At 36.3% G+C, this 20,769-nt stretch overlaps 1 protein-coding gene and 1 pseudogene across 3 annotated transcripts; one reads left to right on the top strand and one right to left on the bottom strand.

Annotated features, from left to right (window-relative positions):
• Nucleotides 1-5,916: 5,916 nt before the first annotated feature.
• myadmb (myeloid associated differentiation marker b) lies at nucleotides 5,917-10,409 on the bottom strand. Of its 3 annotated transcripts, none has more exons than XM_016280593.1 (2): nucleotides 10,342-10,409; nucleotides 5,917-7,135 (listed from the first exon to the last, which is right to left on the bottom strand). In XM_016280593.1, exon 2 carries the CDS (start codon nucleotides 7,039-7,041, stop codon nucleotides 6,160-6,162), a length of 882 nt encoding a protein of 293 aa, XP_016136079.1. In that variant the 5' UTR covers nucleotides 7,042-7,135; nucleotides 10,342-10,409; the 3' UTR covers nucleotides 5,917-6,159. The 3 variants fall into 3 exon arrangements, with proteins under 3 accessions (XP_016136079.1, XP_016136080.1, XP_016136082.1); XM_016280594.1 differs by having other exon boundaries at nucleotides 5,917-7,131; nucleotides 10,342-10,388; XM_016280596.1 differs by lacking the exon at nucleotides 10,342-10,409 and adding an exon at nucleotides 9,157-9,221 and having other exon boundaries at nucleotides 5,917-7,131.
• A 3,192-nt stretch (nucleotides 10,410-13,601) lies between these two features.
• LOC107591354 (unconventional myosin-IXb pseudogene) lies at nucleotides 13,602-15,578 on the top strand (annotated as a pseudogene).
• Nucleotides 15,579-20,769: the final 5,191 nt, after the last annotated feature.

Below are 20,769 nucleotides of genomic sequence, written 5' to 3'. Positions count from 1 at the left end.
GGATGTCTCTGGGCCACACCCTTCAGTTCTTCCTATTTAGATGACAGATAGGTAAATGTGCCTGTCTGTTGCACTGAATAAAAATGCTGCACTGTAAGCTAAACAATATCTATATAAACTGAAGGTAATTGAAACACCATTTAGGGTTCCTCAAATTGCCATACTGGATGAACACCTCAAGAGGAATGTTTTTTCTTTGTAGAGCCAAGATTCTTATGGTCTTGGAAAACCGCGATGTCTAGACCTGGAAAAGTCATGTAAAAGAATAAAATCTTAAAATGCTATGGGCATTTTTTAAATAAATAACTCACATTTTTTTCTAGATATTTAAAGCTATAAAATATTTTAGTGGGTACAAAAGTAAAATATACTTTCAAAAATTCCTAATCTTTATAAATAATGAAAGATTGTAAAATTCATTGGTTAAAAGTTTAAGAACACCTGCTCTAGATGTTTTTATTTCAGTGACTCTCAGTAGGTGGTGCCAAGTGACATTTTAAGTGAGTCATTGAATCATTCATTGAAGTGATTTGTTCAAAATACCTAATTTATTCACAAACGAAAAAGTGACCGGCTGCGTTCGAAATCGCATACTCTTTTGAATAGGAACTTTCAAAGTTATAGAGTATAGAGTATGTTCTATATAGTGGCTGCATCCGAAAATTGGAAAATGCTGCCTTCGGAGGACACATTTCAAGGTAGGAAGGCACCAAGGCATGTCTGAATCCAGTGTTAGCTTCACTTCCTGTCTCTTGAGAGGCCTTCATCTGGTTGATTTTTGAAGGCAGCATAGATGTATCCTACACTGCCTTTGATATCCCACATTCCTCCTATGTGTCCCATTCCGTGATGGTTGTGCAAAAAATAAAGATGGCATCTGAGTGTTGTGCTTGTGTGTAAATGTTTGTTTTTGACCAACTTTTTGCACTTTTGATGTTATTTCTAGCGATACATCAGTATTATAGTAATTAAATGTTCGCTTCGTTATCACCAAAGCTCATTCTATTTTGTTGTAAATCATTAAACTGTTACGCTGCTTCAGAAGCATGTCCGAATTCAGTTTCGTGAGGTGCCTTTGTGTGCAAATGTTGTCTGCAAAGTCATTGCCGGATAAGAGGCAATGGTAACATGGTAAATGTAATCAGGACGTACTGCATTCACCATGTTGTCATTGTCACTTGACCTCCCACCGTCAGTTGCATCATGTTACTGCCATTCATAAATCCTCTCCCATGACCTCATGGTATAGTAAAGTTTTGCCTACTCTTTTATGAGTACTGTGAATTCGGACATATTTATTTTTTTACATACTGTTGTGCTGTTTTGGCAGCCACTGTCTTTATGAGTGGTTCTTAAAATCATTCATTGAATCTGTTCGTTTAAAATAGCTACTTCATTCACGAACAAAATAAGTGACTGTCTTTATGTGTGAGTCATTCAGTTAAATGATTCGGACAAATACCCAGATTCATTTGGGAACCTGAAACATAATTTGTCATGTGTTGCTTGGAGATGTGCAAGGCCTGTGGCCATTTTGTGTCTGTTTGTATTTTCTAAATTCTTCCATGTGTTTGTACTGAGACTCTTAAGAGATTGATTTCCGAAAAAATAGACAGCAAATGTAGATACTTCAATGTAGTATTCTATACACTTTTTGTACATAAGCAGTTGATAGATTATTATTTCTCCTATTTAATTTTAGGAAAAACACATCTGGCAAAGATGATTTAGAAATTCAGCATAATTCAACAATCCATCCAAGTTCCCTGTGCTCTGAAAGACTTCTGAGCAATTAAATGTTCCCCTGGGAAGATGTTCTGTATCTTTTCACACAGGCTTAACTTTAAACAAAGAATGAGTAAATGGTAGGTAAGTCTGAATCATCAGATACAATGGTAAATGAGGCAAGAGTGCAGATGCCCAGATATCACGCTTGTTTCTTTTTCATGGATTTATTCAGAGCTAGATTACACATTCACACAACGCTGCGGTGTGTGCTGTTCTACTCTTAGTACAGAGGGACTTACACAAATGCTCTCTCGCTCTTTGATAACACAATGAAAACATTCTCATTCAAGCATCGAGGACTGTGTAACAGTCTGTGACAGGCACATGCAGATCCCAGAGACTTACAGCACAGCACAACACTTACATTTCATTTACTTTCTTATCGTGAGGTGTTTGTGTAACTGCACTGCTGGTGTACAAGAGAACAGCAATGGTTTTGAAAAGAGATTTGACAAGAAAAACATCTATAGCATTTGCATTTACTTGGCAAATCCATGTTTACACATACAGCAATAATATCCTGTAAATATAAATCCAGTACAATGTGTATATTCAATAGTCAATATCTTCAATGTTTCATGATATGTCCAAATATACATTTATATTTCCCTTCATCGTCAACGTGTCTTATGTGACAGAAGTTAGATTTTAAGAATTAATTTTGTACTATTCAGTCCACCATATAAATGGTTTGACATATATGCACCAAACAGCAGTGTTATGTACTGATACATATCAAGTATTACTTCACACATATTAAGTGAAACCGTTTTTATGATGCTGATTTCCTGAACGAACTGAAGGGTGTTATTGTGTTGATTGAAAGTTTGACATTCACTCATACTTACTCACAAAGTTAAAGTAACTAGTACCAAAATCCTTCATGCAAAGCAACATAATGCATAATGAGCAAACATACTACAAAAAAGTAAAATAATATGTGAAACATGTAAAAACAGAAAAAACAAGCCATTTTTGTCAAACTTATGTTGAGCAAATTAAGGCAATTATACACTTTTATATATACCATTCAAAAGGTTGGGCTATAAAATATTTTAGTGGGTACAAAAGTAAAATATACTTTCAAAAATTCCTAATCTTTATAAATAATGAAAGATTGTAAAATTCATTGGTTAAAAGTTTAAGAACACCTGCTCTAGATGTTTTTATTTCAGTGACTCTCAGTAGGTGGTGCCAAGTGACATTTTAAGTGAGTCATTGAATCATTCATTGAAGTGATTTGTTCAAAATACCTAATTTATTCACAAACGAAAAAGTGACCGGCTGCGTTCGAAATCGCATACTCTTTTGAATAGGAACTTTCAAAGTTATAGAGTATAGAGTATGTTCTATATAGTGGCTGCATCCGAAAATTGGAAAATGCTGCCTTCGGAGGACACATTTCAAGGTAGGAAGGCACCAAGGCATGTCTGAATCCAGTGTTAGCTTCACTTCCTGTCTCTTGAGAGGCCTTCATCTGGTTGATTTTTGAAGGCAGCATAGATGTATCCTACACTGCCTTTGATATCCCACATTCCTCCTATGTGTCCCATTCCGTGATGGTTGTGCAAAAAATAAAGATGGCATCTGAGTGTTGTGCTTGTGTGTAAATGTTTGTTTTTGACCAACTTTTTGCACTTTTGATGTTATTTCTAGCGATACATCAGTATTATAGTAATTAAATGTTCGCTTCGTTATCACCAAAGCTCATTCTATTTTGTTGTAAATCATTAAACTGTTACGCTGCTTCAGAAGCATGTCCGAATTCAGTTTCGTGAGGTGCCTTTGTGTGCAAATGTTGTCTGCAAAGTCATTGCCGGATAAGAGGCAATGGTAACATGGTAAATGTAATCAGGACGTACTGCATTCACCATGTTGTCATTGTCACTTGACCTCCCACCGTCAGTTGCATCATGTTACTGCCATTCATAAATCCTCTCCCATGACCTCATGGTATAGTAAAGTTTTGCCTACTCTTTTATGAGTACTGTGAATTCGGACATATTTATTTTTTTACATACTGTTGTGCTGTTTTGGCAGCCACTGTCTTTATGAGTGGTTCTTAAAATCATTCATTGAATCTGTTCGTTTAAAATAGCTACTTCATTCACGAACAAAATAAGTGACTGTCTTTATGTGTGAGTCATTCAGTTAAACGATTCGGTCAAATACCCAGATTCATTTGGGAACCTGAAACATAATTTGTCATGTGTTGCTTGGAGATGTGCAAGGCCTATGGCCATTTTGTGTCTGTTTGTATTTTCTAAATTCTTCCATGTGTTTGTACTGAGACTCTTAAGAGATTGATTTCCGAAAAAATAGACAGCAAATGTAGATACTTCAATGTAGTATTCTATACACTTTTTGTACATAAGCAGTTGATAGATTATTATTTCTCCTATTTAATTTTAGGAAAAACACATCTGGCAAAGATGATTTAGAAATTCAGCATAATTCAACAATCCATCCAAGTTCCCTGTGCTCTGAAAGACTTCTGAGCAATTAAATGTTCCCCTGGGAAGATGTTCTGTATCTTTTCACACAGGCTTAACTTTAAACAAAGAATGAGTAAATGGTAGGTAAGTCTGAATCACCAGATACAATGGTAAATGAGGCAAGAGTGCAGATGCCCAGATATCACGCTTGTTTCTTTTTCATGGATTTATTCAGAGCTAGATTACACATTCACACAACGCTGCGGTGTGTGCTGTTCTACTCTTAGTACAGAGGGACTTACACAAATGCTCTCTCGCTCTTTGATAACACAATGAAAACATTCTCATTCAAGCATCGAGGACTGTGTAACAGTCTGTGACAGGCACATGCAGATCCCAGAGACTTACAGCACAGCACAGCACTTACATTTCATTTTCTTTCTTATCGTGAGGTGTTTGTGTAACTGCACTGCTGGTGTACAAGAGAACAGCAATGGTTTTGAAAAGAGATTTGACAAGAAAAACATCTATAGCATTTGCATTTACTTGGCAAATCCATGTTTACACATACAGCAATAATATCCTGTAAATATAAATCCAGTACAATGTGTATATTCAATAGTCAATATCTTCAATGTTTCATGATATGTCCAAATATACATTTATATTTCCCTTCATCGTCAACGTGTCTTATGTGACAGAAGTTAGATTTTAAGAATTAATTTTGTACTATTCAGTCCACCATATAAATGGTTTGACATATATGCACCAAACAGCAGTGTTATGTACTGATACATATCAAGTATTACTTCACACATATTAAGTGAAACCGTTTTTATGATGCTGATTTCCTGAACGAACTGAAGGGTGTTATTGTGTTGATTGAAAGTTTGACATTCACTCATACTTACTCACAAAGTTAAAGTAACTAGTACCAAAATCCTTCATGCAAAGCAACATAATGCATAATGAGCAAACATACTACAAAAAAGTAAAATAATATGTGAAACATGTAAAAACAGAAAAAACAAGCCATTTTTGTCAAACTTATGTTGAGCAAATTAAGGCAATTATACACTTTTATATATACCATTCAAAAGGTTGGGGCCAGTTTGACCTTTTTAAAAGGTTTTTTTAATAGTTAATACTTTTATTCTGCAAGGATGCGATACATTGATAAAAAGTGACAGTAAACACTTTTACATTGTCACAAAAGATTTCTACTTCAAATAAATCCTGAAAAAGTATCATGGTTTCCACAAAAAAATTAGGCAACGAATATTTTTAATAAGCAATGTTTCTTGAGCACCAAATCGGCATATTAGAATGGTTTCGAAAGGATCATGTGACTGGAGTAATAGTTGCTGAAATTTCAGCTTTGCCATCATGGAAATAAATGACATTTTTAAACAGCTATTTAGCATTTTAATGATATTTCACAATATTACTGTTTTCACCCTAAGACTTCTTTCAAAAACCTAAAAAATCTTACCGACTCCAAACTTTTGAACGATTATATATACAGTGGGTACGGAAAGTATTCAGACCCCCTTAAATTTTTCACTCTTTGTTATATTGCAGCCATTTGCTAAAATCATTTAAGTTAATATATATATATATATATATATATATATATATATATATATATATATATATATATATATTCTTTTTTTATTGCAATCTTTATTTTTTTTAACATATATAATTAATTTTGTCCATTTGTTACATTTGACACTTTTGTGTAACCTTTTCAAAGTCTAACGTTTTGTACACATGATTGCTAAACAGGCATGACATTATATATAGCTAACAGTGAATATAGTTTATGACCTATCATTTCAACATCGCTACTCTCCAACCCACTTCCCTCTTTCAGCCTTTTATTGTTTTGCCTTCCTCTTATGTTACTCGGTCTTTTTAATTCCCACTAAACCCCTTAAACATTAACAAACACCAGCCTAGCTGAGTAGATGAGATCAGCCAGATAAAGAATGAAGTTGAGAGCGCTGAGGACCGAGATGGCCAGCAGCTTGTCCCACGGGCACAGGCCGATGCTGGAGCCACAGCTGTTGGGTCTGTGGCTCTGGCCTCCGTGCTTATTGTCGAACTTATAAATGGGCCAGATGATGGTGGCAGACAAATACAAGCCCACAGCCAGGAGGGCGTATGTGGACAGGAAGCGGGCAAAGGAGAAGGGCAGGCAACCTGTGCAGTCTCCTACGCACATCACGATAACGGCTGCCGACAAGATGAAGCAGATGCAGTACACGGCCAGGCACCACTTGGTCGCTGCATTCTGGTTATACGATATGGGCTCGCTGATGAAGACGAATATGATGCAGGCGACGAAGGTCTCGCACACCTTTAGCAGCCCTGGTGCCGTGGCCATGTAGCTGGCTACTTCTCCTGGACGAGCCTTACTCAGACTCACCTCGCTTAAGTACGCGATGGTGGCGAGGCAAGAAAATACGGTAGACACAATGCGGCAGTTGATCATCTCATTGCGACCAGCGTAGCCCTTTAGGAAGTACAGAGGGAATATGATTGAGGCGGAGAGGCAGAGGAGGGAGGCGTAGCAGCCGAACGTGATCGGAAAGTTCTTCCATGAGACCGGGGCGCGTGTCTGCAGGCCAAACATTTCCACTAAGATTATCAGAAGAGTTCCAACAAAACTAAAACTCCAGCAGAACACGCACCAGTCACCCGTGCCGTGGGTTAGACTCGCTCCATAAAGAGCTACGCTGAATGCTACGCAGGCGAAAACCATGGCAGCCACACGGGCCCACAGGAGAGGCGAAGAACGCAACACCACCGGCATGATGGGCTCACAGAAGAAGATTTACAGAGCAATTAATGTCAGTTGTGAGTAACAGGTATAGATGTCCACTTCTATCCGGGGGCTTCTTGGCTGTCTAGGAGTAAATGAAAAAACGGTTATCAGTCAGTGGTAAGAAAGAATTGTTTACACTTATATAATATGAATAAAACATCTCATAATTTTTTTTTACAGATTAAAGGAATAGTTGATTTAAAAATGACAACTCTGTCACTACTTATTCAGACTCTTGTTGTCACAAACCTGTATGAGTTATTTTCTTCTTTGGAACACAGTTGTATTTTGGCAAATATCTGTATGTGTGTGTGTGTGTGTGTGTGTGTGTGTGTTTTCCATGCAATGATGTTTTGGACCCCATTGACTTACATTGGACAACAAAACAAAATGAAGGGGAAAAAAATTAAACCTGGAATACACTACTCAACTTTTGCCCAGAATTTTGCCGTGATTTGCAGTCTGGACATGTTGACACTAATTGACAAAAGTCACAGCCAGTTTGCAGATTTTGGGCAGACAGAGTTGTTAGATTTAGCAGAAAATCACATAGTGAATGAAGGGCACTATATGCTTCAGACTTTTTAGCTTCAGACTTTGATTCCATCAGGGCAGAGGATACAAAATAAGTTTCATAATTTGTGCCAATTTTAGCTGAAATGTTCTAAAATTGGCTCAAAATCTAAAAAAAAAAATATATATATATATATATTATATATTATATATTTTTTTATATTGTATAATGGGCACAGACTCTGTTTTTTTAGCTTCAGATTATGATTCTATGCAGTTGGTCGAATACCAAACATGTTTGATATTTTGAGCCTATTTTAGAACACATATTGTTTTCATTTGTTGTGCATCTCCTATCAACCTGGCACATGTTTCTATGTGAGTTTGTTGTTCTCAGAACAAACTGAAAGTCTAGTGTGTGATCCTCGATTGTTTATGTCCATTTTTTTAGTAATCATTTACAAATTTATAACATCTAGTGTTTTAAAATCCCTTCAGATTATAAAAGTCATGCATGTGTCATACATGCATGTATCATACAGGTTTGCAACAAAATGAGTTTGAGTAAATGATGACAAATTGTCATTTTTGGGTAACCGGTCACTTTAATATCAAGGCAGAGTGAGGTTGTTTACTGAGTAATATATGCAGAAGTTAATCTGTGATGACAATAATTTCATTTTGGTCACATGGGTAGTTAAAATTCCTCACAATGTCCAACTGAAACTTGTAGAATAATAAGCCATATAGTCATGCAAATCAAAATGGTCATATACTGAATAAATTGGAACTCTACAACAAAACGTCTCTGAGTGTCTTTCTGGATTCCAGACTGGGAGTCAGTGAAATTATCTCTGTAATGTATTCAAGCTATTTAGACAAATGCGGCACAAGCAAGACCTTTACTCAACCCTACAGTCCATCTGTCATCAACCTCTGTGGGAGGAACCAGATAGGCTAACAATTGGAGCATTGAGACCCTCTCCCAGCCCTCCAACACAGTTCTGTAACAGCCAGGAATACCTCCTTCATCTTGTCGGAGAGGTTCAAGTAAACAATGGAGGCATGCGTGTTTATATTTTCGGGTTAAGTAGATGGAAAAGAACATGGTTAGGAAATAGAGACAAAAAGCATTAAATAAGTGGAAAAAGAAGCAAGATGCCAGACAGACGAATTCAAAGCCACATATGGACAGACAGCCAAGGGGTTTGACAAAGCGTACTTTCGCCTCACGACGAGCCATATTTTAAACACAGGCCGGAATAGTATAGTTGTGAGTCATTTATCCCTCACTCCCCCGTTTTTTTCCGGCTCTGCCTCTCTTACACTCTTTCTCTGCCTAGTGTCAGATTTTCCAACTTGCTGATCTATTCCAAATGTGCTGCATCCCATCAAATTGCAGAAAGAGAGGGATGTTTTCCACACTGAATTCCGCCAACCTCTCTTTCCTCACTTGCTGTTCTACCCCATGTCCACCTTTCAAAGCCTTTCTCTTTTTATACATTAATTCCCATTCTGAATTGGTTAGGCTACTAAAGAAACATTATACTAACAGTGGTAGGAAACTCCTTGCTTTTGTCATCCATTCACAGCTGTTTAACATGAGATGAAATGTTGCTGAATTCAATGCAATATACGAATACTCATCTTCTCCTTATGCAACAGAAGTTGCCCATGTCAAGGAAAAAAATGAAAATAGACCCAAGTAAACACATGTATGAGAAAACAGGACATGACATGAGGTTGGAAAGCTGGAGACAGAGTTGGAGGTCACGCGGATGTCTGAGACATGAGACATAACTCGATTTTCTCCCTTAATCTGGGTACAGTGCAGTTACTTTTCTCTGCAGAAAAAAAAACTACCTCTGTGAAATCATTTTACCTGGTGCGCTAAGAATAAAGAAAGGTACCCTTTATTGACTGCCAACACATTTATTTATTTTTTTGGTGGAAAAATTCACTTTGTGTATCAGAAACTAAGTTTGGTCTTATGTAAAAGACCAGAATGGAAACATAAATACTAGTCTAAACTGAGCTTAAAAGGAAAACATCAAATTAAATTTGTTTAATGTATGATGGAAGCATGAAATGTAAACAATTTGTATCAAATGAACTGATCAACTAAATGTGAAACAGCTAAAACGACAGAACGTGAAAATGACATTTAGCTCGATATGAGATCATCCTAACAGACGCTGGCTGCTGTAGTGGGCGTGCCTCTCCACGTGCCGCACCCATAATACAGTATAAAGTTCTCTTTAAAATAATAAAAAAGAACGCATATTGAAATAAAACGTTCTTAGTAGTTCTTACTAATGTCTTAGTAAATTCTTAGATTTCTGTCTCAGTCATTATTCTAGACGCAATATAATTTTTACAAAGCGCATCACGTGACGGGTGCAAATATAATAGAAATATTTTACATTTTATTTAATTTGTATCTGTCAGATTGATCGCTACGGATACAAAGAATTGTATCGCTATCAGAATACAGAACGCAATTAAAACGATCTGTAGTTAGATAAAGAACGTGTGTGACGGGTGCAAATATAATAGAAATATTTTACATTTTATTTAATTTGCATCTGTCAGATTGATCGCTACGGATACAAAGAATTGTATCGCTATCAGAATACAGAACGCAATTAAAACGATCTGTAGTTAGATAAAGAACGTGTGTGTGTATTCAAAGGTAAATATAACGGTGCTGGATGCTAGACGCGTCTGCTTTTAAAAAGATGAAAATATATAAACTATTCTCTGCCTATTTCTTACCGGCTTGTCCCGTTATCTTTCTCTCGACGTGCTCAGTCTGAAACAAGTAGGCGCGGTCTTAGATCTGACTTTTCATCAGTCAGGACACTTTAACCCTAGTTTATGCCCTCCACCCACCACCCAATCCGCCCATTACATGCCAAATTAGGTAATATGTTCTCTCTCACTTTCTCACTCTCTCACTCTCTCTTCTGCTCTTTCTTCAGCCCTCATAAACTGCAATTGCTCCTCACAAGAATTTCTGAGCATGAATTTGCTTTCTCATTCATACAGTTACTGAATTCAGTCACCGCCAAAGAAAAAGACCCATAGAGTGTTTTCATTAGGCTATAGTGTCTTTTACTGTTTTACTGACTAAACTAACTGAATTAACTAAAAATATACTAAAATTCACCACTACATTTTACATTCCATCCCAGAAAACTAACCTACCTGATCAGAATGACCCATTTAAACAGTCGTCTTTGAAATTATCGCACATCTTCTCAGGCATTAAAGTGTCTGGATATATTACTGTTGTAATGCAAGCTGAAAATGAATGTCATGCAGGAAATGTCAGTAAGCGCTGCGAACAGCTTGTGAGAGGAAAGACTATATAGGCCTAGCTCACAAACCCAACACACTCTACCTAGAAGGTTGGGTTAAACATTTAACCCAACCGCTGGGTCAAAACAGCCCAATTGCTGGGTTTGTTCCTATTTAACCCAGCACTGGGTTGTATTTAACCCAACATTTTTTAGAGTGCAAGTTAAACCTAATGTTGTATATTTATAATGAGGGTACGTAAACCTGAAAGTTAGGTCAATATAGTAAAGATTAAAGCATCTTTTACCTCCTATAAAATGTCTTAAAGAAAACTAGTGGTGCAAATATACTGGTAAAAAGTTAAGAGAGTTAAACAAGTCTAATTTGTCCATGTCCGGCCTCTTGGTTGTGTAACTATTGTTATTTTACATCATCAAGTATCTCAAGTGGATGCTGGTCAGGAGAAGACAGAAACTTTAAAAAAGAGACTTTCAGAGAGATGTTAGCGTATTATTTATTTATTTGTATTATTGTGAGTTCAGTACAAGCTGGATATAAGTGTTACATTCACTTCATAGCCACAGTTAACAGTATTTTAAAAAAAAATTATATTGTCTTTAATGCAAGCCATTTGTCACCCATGTCAAAGAGAGATTTGTCAAGATAAAAGTAATTTTGGATTCTTATCTATGTGCATTAATGAGAAACATAATTTGCCATTACCAAATACTTAACCAACAACTGTCTTGAAATAAATTAATGTCTCAATAAGGGTTCATAGGGTGATATAGTGAAAAAGTACTGTATATCAATTTTTCTTTCAATTTTTCTTTATATTCAATGTTTCTTTAAAAAGAAAAAAAAAGTGCACCTTATGTTATCATGCAATAATATCTACCTCTTGGTATTTATTTCTGTTGCTAGGATGCAAGAGCATGTTACTATGGAAACCAGCTGTTTGTTTGTGGTTAGAGTGATGTAGACTCGGAGCACATGTCTGCTCACTGCAGAGAACTGCTGCAAAAAAACAGAAACAGTGATTCCCCTCTTGCTTCAAACCACTCCCTTCCTCACAAGCTGTTACCATGTCCACACACCGAAACGAGAGAGAGAAACTATACTGAGAGGATGAGAGTTTACTAGGAAGGAAGAGTGTAGCTGAGCGAGACGAAAATACAGACAATATAATTATTAATGTAATTATCAGTCCACTATTGTTAACACCACTGATTTAAAATAATCACTACTTGTCAGTAATCAAAAGATGACACAATAGTTCATTTCATATGACATTATTTTTTAAAGGCTGCTTCTGACTGGTAAATTATCAAAAAAGTAATGTATTAATAATCATTTTAACTATTAATTCATATTGATTAATTACAGCAAATTATTCCAACTGAAATGTCATTTACATTTGCCTCCAGATGAGATTAATGCCATTTGTTCTAGTGCAGGGTGAGTGGACAGATGTGTGGACAAATTCAATTACGTTTCAAAATGTATTTCTAAATGTGGTACATTGATAATCTTAACATGAACCCTTTTGCTGAGACAGTAAATGTGATTTTGTAACATAGTAATGTCATTTTTCTAAACGAATGTAATATCACTCACTTTATTAATGTTTTTCCTCTACAGGTATGCAGTTTTGTGAGTTTTTGTGTTTTAATTTATATAAATAAATTAACATCTTTTATGTAAAATTCACTTTTAAAAGATCCACATTTCTAACTTTCATTCTTGGGGATAACATGGTCAATGTGCCATGGCGTAATGGAAAATTGCTGCCATCTACTGGAAAACAAACACTTTTAACATAAAAATCTATGGCTTAAATAGGACGATACACAATATGCTATATATGAAGGAATTTTCTTTCTTTATTTTTTGCAGGTGTTTTACTTGTATTTTGAAATTTGCCCTTCATTGTGTTGTGTTAAGTTTAATGGAAATGTCAAAGTTTAGCATTTTTGGGTACTGAATCTTTTTTTCTATTATGACACATTATGTATGTCTGTGTGTGTGTGTGTGTGTGTGTGTGAGAGAGAGAGACAGCGTTTGCAATGTGGATGTGTGGAAGTACTGCCACTTCATTTCTGTGTATTTGTGTTCTGCGTTGTGACTCATTTGGGGATTTTATTTGACAAATTTGAAAAGAAAAAGAATCAATTTCATTGTGGGTCTCCAGGCCCCGAACATCCTGACTCTGACTTTTTGTCACACTAACATACAACCAGAAATCATTCCAATTTTTTATTTTTTATTTTATGAAGGTAACTTTTTATTTTTATTTTTTTCAGCAAACATCATTTGGGGTCTCAAATGGACATAAGGGTTAATATTAAAATTGCATTGTAGTTAGTACTTGGTAAGAATGTTTGTTTACATTTGTTAATGAAAGTTGTTGTACATACAACTTTTATAGCTTTTCTCTCATTGAAATAATTGTGAGGGGCCATTACTCACCTTGCTGAAGGGAAATTGGTGTTATATGCTGCCACCTGCTGGTGAGAACCAAACATGCATTGTGGAATTACACATGGCCATTTAGTTTACTTTTCCTGTTCCCAGCTCTTTTTTTAATTTAAATAAATAAATACTTTTCCCCCCACGATCATAATCACAAATATAACAATGACTTTTGAGAGGGGTAGGGTGCTGGATCTGTATTCAAGTGGGTATTGAAGTATCAAAAGTATCACTTGTGTTTACCTGCGTGAGCGCGTGGCAGCTGCAGTGGCAGTGTGAATGCAGGCGAGGGCGGCGTGTCCTCACACATTTCAACGGCAATTAAAACACACTGCGATGTCAGGAAGTAACAAGTCTCCAGCGTCGTCAACATTCTGGAGGCGAGTTAGTATTCTTCCTTATTTCTCGTTGAACATTTCTCGGTGTTAGTCATTTATGCTGTTTACAGAATCTTGACTGTTTTACCTGTGCAGTATATGTCGGTTTATCTTGCCCGGTTAGGCAGTAACGCAGGTGGCTTTTAATAGTAGTTGAAGCACTGGAAGTTTTATCTGGAAAGCACGGCAGGATTTTTTCCATGTTGGAAATGACTCCGCTCTGGAACACAACGAGTGTGTTTTGAAACAGGTAAATTTATTGGTGTTGGTATTTAATGTACTTTTTATTTTTATTGTGTTGGCAGTCCATTGAAAGATAACTATAGTCAGATTTTCTAAAAAGACAGTTTGTCAACGTTAAAACGCGTCATGACGTTTGTTTCGTGTTTGTTGATTATTGGATGCGTTTTTATTACACTGTATATAAAATTAAATACATTTTATGCTATGCTAGGATGGAATTGGTGTATTTGTATTTTTCTCTAAATTTCTAAAATATTTTAAAAACAAAAAAAAATGTTTTTGTACGTTCTGACCATGTTGTGAACATTTAGGACAATATTATTTTTCACATTATATTTTAACATGGTTTACATGTAATCACACAGAAAGAAAAGTCAACCTAGTCGACAGAGAAAACTAGTGAAGAATAAATAAATAAACAGCAGTACTTGAGCATTGAAAGTGAAATTGACTTTTTGAATTAATTTTACATTTTTATTATTTTTTAACTAAATAATAGTTGTGGCACACAGTTTATGCTGATTTATAAACTGATGCAGTTCCAACATTAGACAAGTGTGTACATGCATACACTGGTGGTCTGACTGCTGTTTCCCACTTCAACTTCTTTCTGTTCTTTTCCAGATCCTTATCATGCTGTACTGTGCAGTGTGGTATGCTGATGCATGTCTGTGTGTTTAAAGAATGAATGTCACAAACGGCAACAAGACGACAAGCTGCCAGGATGAAACGGTCTGCACTTTGCAAATTTACCCCAGGTTGTCCGTCAAACCTGGGCAAAGCTGCATCCTCAGGGTCCCAAAAGAGGCAACGGCAGCCACTGTCATCAAGACCGCTCTTGCCACACTTGGCTTGGACACGTCCAAGACTTACGTCCTCGTGGAGGTCCAGGAGTACGGCGGAGAGGAGTGGGTCCTTCATGCCAGCGATCAGCCTGTTCAAAGAGTCCTTCTCTGGCCTAGAAAGGCCCAAGACAAGCACCCTCAAAGTGATGGATACTTTTTCGCCCTTCAAGAGGGAAGCTACGATGGATCCATCCAGTATGACGTTATGACATCTGTCCGGCAAGAGAAAGTAGCTCAGGGACTTGCGAATCGAGGTTTTGTCACGCAACAGCCTCAGGAATACGATGATTTATGTAACCTCCCCGAGTTGACGGAGGAGAGCATCTTGGGAACCCTGCGGCATCGCTTCCACAAGCAGAAGATCTACACGTTTGCAAGCAACATTCTTATTGCGGTCAACCCCTTCAAGTTTCTCCCCATCTACAATCCCAGATATGTCAAGATGTATGAGAACCACACGCTGGGGAAGCTAGAACCTCACGTCTTTGCCATTGCGGATGCTGCCTTCCACACAATGCTGAACAAACGGGTCAACCAGTGCATTGTCATCTCCGGTGAGAGTGGTTCTGGAAAGACGCAAAGCACCAACTTCCTTATCCACTGCCTGACTGCCCTCAGCCAGAAGGGCTATACTAGTGGAGTGGAGCGAACCATCCTGGGGGCAGGCCCTGTGCTTGAGGTAAGTTCTGCTGTGGGTTTGAGGTTTATCCGATTTCATCGCTACTTTGAAGTCTTATAGTACTATAGTTGTAATAGAAAACCAACAAAGGATGCAAAACAGCAAGTTATTTTGAGACCCTGATGTTTTACAATGAAAATGTCTGTTGGATAAATGGCAGCTGTAGCCTTGTTCAGGACTCAGCAATAAATTATTTCTTCAACTTAAATGTATATATATTTTTTCCAATCTCAAATGATGCATTGGTTTTAACAGCATTTCTGTAGTGGAAATGACGATGGAGTTAGTGTTGTAGGTGTGATAAGCTCATGTGACTTCGAGTTCAGGCTAAGACCTGAGTAGGTTGAGTTCAAGTCAAGACCAAGACCAGAACAAGGTCAAGCTTGAGTTTTATTCCAAATGGTCCTGAGTCTATGACAAGACCAAGATGATGAAAATCATCTTGGACTCAAGACAGTTTTTTTTGTCTCGCTAGCACTCGTTTCACAGCTAGCATTTTTGATGTCCTTAGTACACAATATTAAATCATATTTTCAGTGTCCAAGTCATTTTTAATTGAGAATTATTTATATAGTATTTATTAGTATTATTAATATTTCACTTTTAATTTATATTTTCATATTTTTATTGTGTTCTTTTCACTTCGGCTTTAATTTATTTATTTCAGTTTCCAAATTTTTTATTTTTTTTAGTTAAGTTAAATTTTTTCCCATGGGTCTAGATTTTTTTAAAAGTTACACTCTGTATCTTGTCTGTAACTGTAGTCTCATTTAATATTGACTTGACTCATCTGTTATTCTTGATGTGCTGATAAAGAGTCCCTTTCGGGACGGAAATGATGACCTCTGTACAGGAAGTGGCTTGCCCTATCATAGTATTTAGCACGCTTTGAGCTCTTTATGTTGAGGACTATTAACAGTGCAAGATAACTGAAAAATGTGATACTGTCCTTAAATAGTGCAACAGATTGTGTGAGAATGATTTCCCCTTTTCTCCGTTAAGCATGGCCAAACTAGGATCTAGAAATCATTCTGCTTCGTCACATGGCCAGGGCACTTTCACACCGCTTCCTCTGCTTCTCCCAGAGAAAAGGGGAGACCTCTGACTCCTTGTACACTATAAATAGACGCTATAAATCATGAAAATCTCAGTCACAGTTTAAGGGTTTCAACACACTGATATTTATAGGTGCTGCCATTGTTAATACTCAAAACAATGAGATGAATGACTAGTTCACAACACTCTTAGGAGTTTTCCATTGTGTATACAATATATTCAATACAAGTATGGTATATATCTCTGAATAATCCACTTCCTAAATGTCCTCTTCAGGATTTAGTATGAAGTGCTACTAATGTGCCAATGAAGTTCTCTTGAGGAAATAACTCATAATTCATTGGGTTTCCTTAATGTGGCTTGAAGTCCCGCCCTCTTAAACACAGCTGTCAGTCATGCACTAACCTACTGGGATTCTCAATCTGATCCTAAACAGGTTGAGCAAGTTCTGTTTTTCGTAAAAGCTTTCTTTTATCAGCTCGACCCAGCCTCTCTCAGTTCTGCAGTACTTCTTACAAAGAAAGTAAATGGCAAAGAGGAACAAGCAGCTTGCGTTATGCCTTGCTGGTTTAAAATAGGCTATATTTCTTATAAAGAGGGATGGTAAAAAAAAAAGAAAAAGGGTTATGTTTTGAGTAGTTGTGTGTAATGGGTAGAAGAAGCAGAACAAGCAAACAGAGTGGGATTGGTGAAACTTTATCATCATACGCCTGAGGTTGTGTGTGACCATAAATATTTCATGCGCATTTAAATTAATATATTAGATGATTATTGGATCTCATGTGCCTTAGTAAATGATAAATAAAACATGCTCCTGAAATGAATCATTGAAGTCTTCTTGTTCCAAGATTAAGTACTTGGTAACACTTTACAATAAGGTTCCATTTGTTAACATTAACTTGGGACATTAATTTGGGAACAAGACGACACTTCTGTACAAAAAGTTTTTATTTTCTTGAAAGAAATTAATACTTTTATTCAGCAAGGATGCATTAAATTGAAAAAAAAAGTCACAGTTAAGAAGTATGAAAAAAATTGTTCTTTTGAACTCTTCTATTCATCTTTTTTTTTTTTTAAATATGAACAAATATAAAACTAGGTTCGACCCAGCCTCTCTCAGTTCTGCAGTACTTCTTACAAAGAAAGTAAATGGCAAAGAGGAACAAGCAGCTTGCGTTATGCCTTGCTGGTTTAAAATAGGCTATATTTCTTATAAAGAGGGATGGTAAAAAAAAAAGAAAAAGGGTTATGTTTTGAGTAGTTGTGTGTAATGGGTAGAAGAAGCAGAACAAGCAAACAGAGTGGGATTGGTGAAACTTTATCATCATACGCCTGAGGTTGTGTGTGACCATAAATATTTCATGCGCATTTAAATTAATATATTAGATGATTATTGGATCTCATGTGCCTTAGTAAATGATAAATAAAACATGCTCCTGAAATGAATCATTGAAGTCTTCTTGTTCCAAGATTAAGTACTTGGTAACACTTTACAATAAGGTTCCATTTGTTAACATTAACTTGGGACATTAATTTGGGAACAAGACGACACTTCTGTACAAAAAGTTTTTATTTTCTTGAAAGAAATTAATACTTTTATTCAGCAAGGATGCATTAAATTGAAAAAAAAAGTCACAGTTAAGAAGTATGAAAAAAATTGTTCTTTTGAACTCTTCTATTCATCTTTTTTTTTTTTAAATATGAACAAATATAAAACTAGGTATGCACCGATAGGATTTTTTGGGACCGATACCGATTTTAGCAAACACTTATTGGCCGATTCCGATACCGATATTTGTCGCTTCCGCTCTTATTTGAAATTTTGGCTTCAAAATAGATAGTATTTTGATCATGTTTTAAATCAGCAAAGTGCAAAAACATCTGCATTAAATTATACTAGCAGTTTTATTGCTGCATCATCAAATAATGAACATGGATTGGTTCCATTTAAAATTTAACAGGCCTACATAAATACAACAGAACAAAGATACATATTAAATAAACAGTGCTTTTTGGGTAGGTTTAACAGTTTTCAGGTACAGAAATAAAGTAAACAAATGTAAAATAACACTTCACTGTATAAATTAAATACATATTAATCCTTTATTGTAACAGACTTTATTATGATTAATCTTCTAATTTGTTTTTGTATACATTTTAATATTTTTTTTGTGCGTTTTTATTTATATGTATGAGATCTCCTTTACTAAGGCGGGACTCTTATTTTGACGGGTCTAGTCTACGGAGCTATATGGGTGATGAAAGCACGCAGTTCTTCGCATGAGATCTGTATATATTTGTTTACTGTTAGTTGTAATAAGTGTTTTGTGTAATTCGCTGTTTGTTGATGATAATGCAACTGAGAGAGAGAGTTTAAAGTGCACTTCTCGTGCAGACTGCAGAGCTAGGATTATGCAACAGGCATTATACAGCTCAGTGCCTTCACGCAGTTAATTAATAAACTATCGGTTTGTTATATCGGCCTTTTTCTTTATATAGCTGATATGCCGATGGTTGAAAATTGAGGAAAAATCGGCCGATAAATATCGGCGGCCGATACATCGGTGCATCCCTAAAAAATACACAAACTTGTTAGTGCTTAGAGATTTTTTGGTACAAATAAGTGTTGCTTCATATTACTGAGTTCTATGTTATCCTCCTTTGGTTTTGTTGAATTAAAAACACCTGTCCCTGTCTACCGCTTCACTCATTCATAGAGACCTTTGTGTATTGCGTTCACGTACACCCCTCACAACAATATGCACATTGTTTGTCTGGTAGTGTTATTTACACATGGTGCTGTTTATCTATTATGCATCCGCTCTAGAGACTCCACCACCGCAATAATTGTGTTTTATGTTTTGGTTCATAGAGCTTAGCCCTTGAGCAGATCATTTTACAGCTTTCCTCACCTAAAGAGTTCTTCATTAGATATCCAGTTAGCATTGTCCTATTTAGGTATTCAAACAGATTTGAAAACTCTATGAAATTATTAAATTGGTCCTGTGTTAAAAAGATAGTCCTTCTTAATGGCCAATTTTTTGTAACAAAATAAGAAGAGGTATATTTCTGAAAAAGATCCAGAAAGGTAAGATGGGATGTACGTTGTCATTGTGGTTGATTTTACATTATGGAAATTATGGGCATTATAATGCAAGCATCATTTTGCTTGCATCAATTGCTCATATTTAGGGTTACTGCTGAAAACATACTAAACAGATGTTTTTGAGAAACAAAAATGGGTCACAAAAAACTGGGTCATGTCATGTTTTGAGAATAAAACTTGTTGCACTTGCATTGAATTTTTACTCTCACTTTCTGCAATTCAGTTTTCACTTTTACTTGATAGTCGTGAGAGGTGCCAGTGCTCTGTTATGGCATCTGAGGAGTGCGCTTGTGACCTTTGTCCTTTTACATAAGAAAGAGCTCTATGGGAAAACACACCTAGCAGCTGTTTAAGATGTACATCAGTGTTGGGCCTGATCTCACTCTTGTTGTTGAGCTTCTAACTCTGAATTTTTTGTGTCATATGTGGAAGCCCTGGGTGTTGGCTTCAGAATACCAGAACGAGTTGGCGTACACCAACATGTCATGACAGGTTCAGTCAGGCCAGCTGATTAAAACTTAACAACTGACAGATGCAACCTCTCATTCAGTTTTCTTTCTATTAATGCGTTTCCTTAGTATTCACTTTCCTTTGAACATGGAAGTGGAACAGGGAAGCTGTATGTTTAAAAACAAGTTTACAACAGGATAAAGTCCTGAATGATGGTAATGTAGAGATCGTCTTGAAAGTATGCACATATTGAGAATCAATAGGGAGCAGTGAGCAAGCCTGTCGTTACATGTTACACATGCCAAAGTCTGTCTACAGAAAATTTAGTTGAAAAATTGCAGTATGCAATTTCTTCAATTTTTGTGGCACAAAACAAAATATCAGATATAATTTCTCAAAGACTCCCCTTATCTGCCATTGTTCTGGCAAAAAGAGAGCTATATGTTCACTGAATAATGACTCAAATTTTAGTATTTTGTTCACACCGCTATCATAAGATGTGTGTGTGTGTGTGTGTGTGTGTGAGAGAGAGAGACAGCGTTTGCAATGTGGATGTGTGGAAGTACTGCCACTTCATTTCTGTGTATTTGTGTTCTGCGTTGTGACTCATTTGGGGATTTTATTTGACAAATTTGAAAAGAAAAAGAATCAATTTCATTGTGGGTCTCCAGGCCC

The sequence above is a fragment of the Sinocyclocheilus grahami genome, unplaced genomic scaffold, assembly GCF_001515645.1.
Source record: "Sinocyclocheilus grahami isolate Dianchi unplaced genomic scaffold, SAMN03320097.WGS_v1.1 scaffold141.1, whole genome shotgun sequence".
NCBI lineage: Eukaryota > Metazoa > Chordata > Actinopteri > Cypriniformes > Cyprinidae > Sinocyclocheilus > Sinocyclocheilus grahami.
Note: the sequence above shows the minus strand (reverse complement) of the source record. Positions and strands in the feature narration are given on the sequence as shown.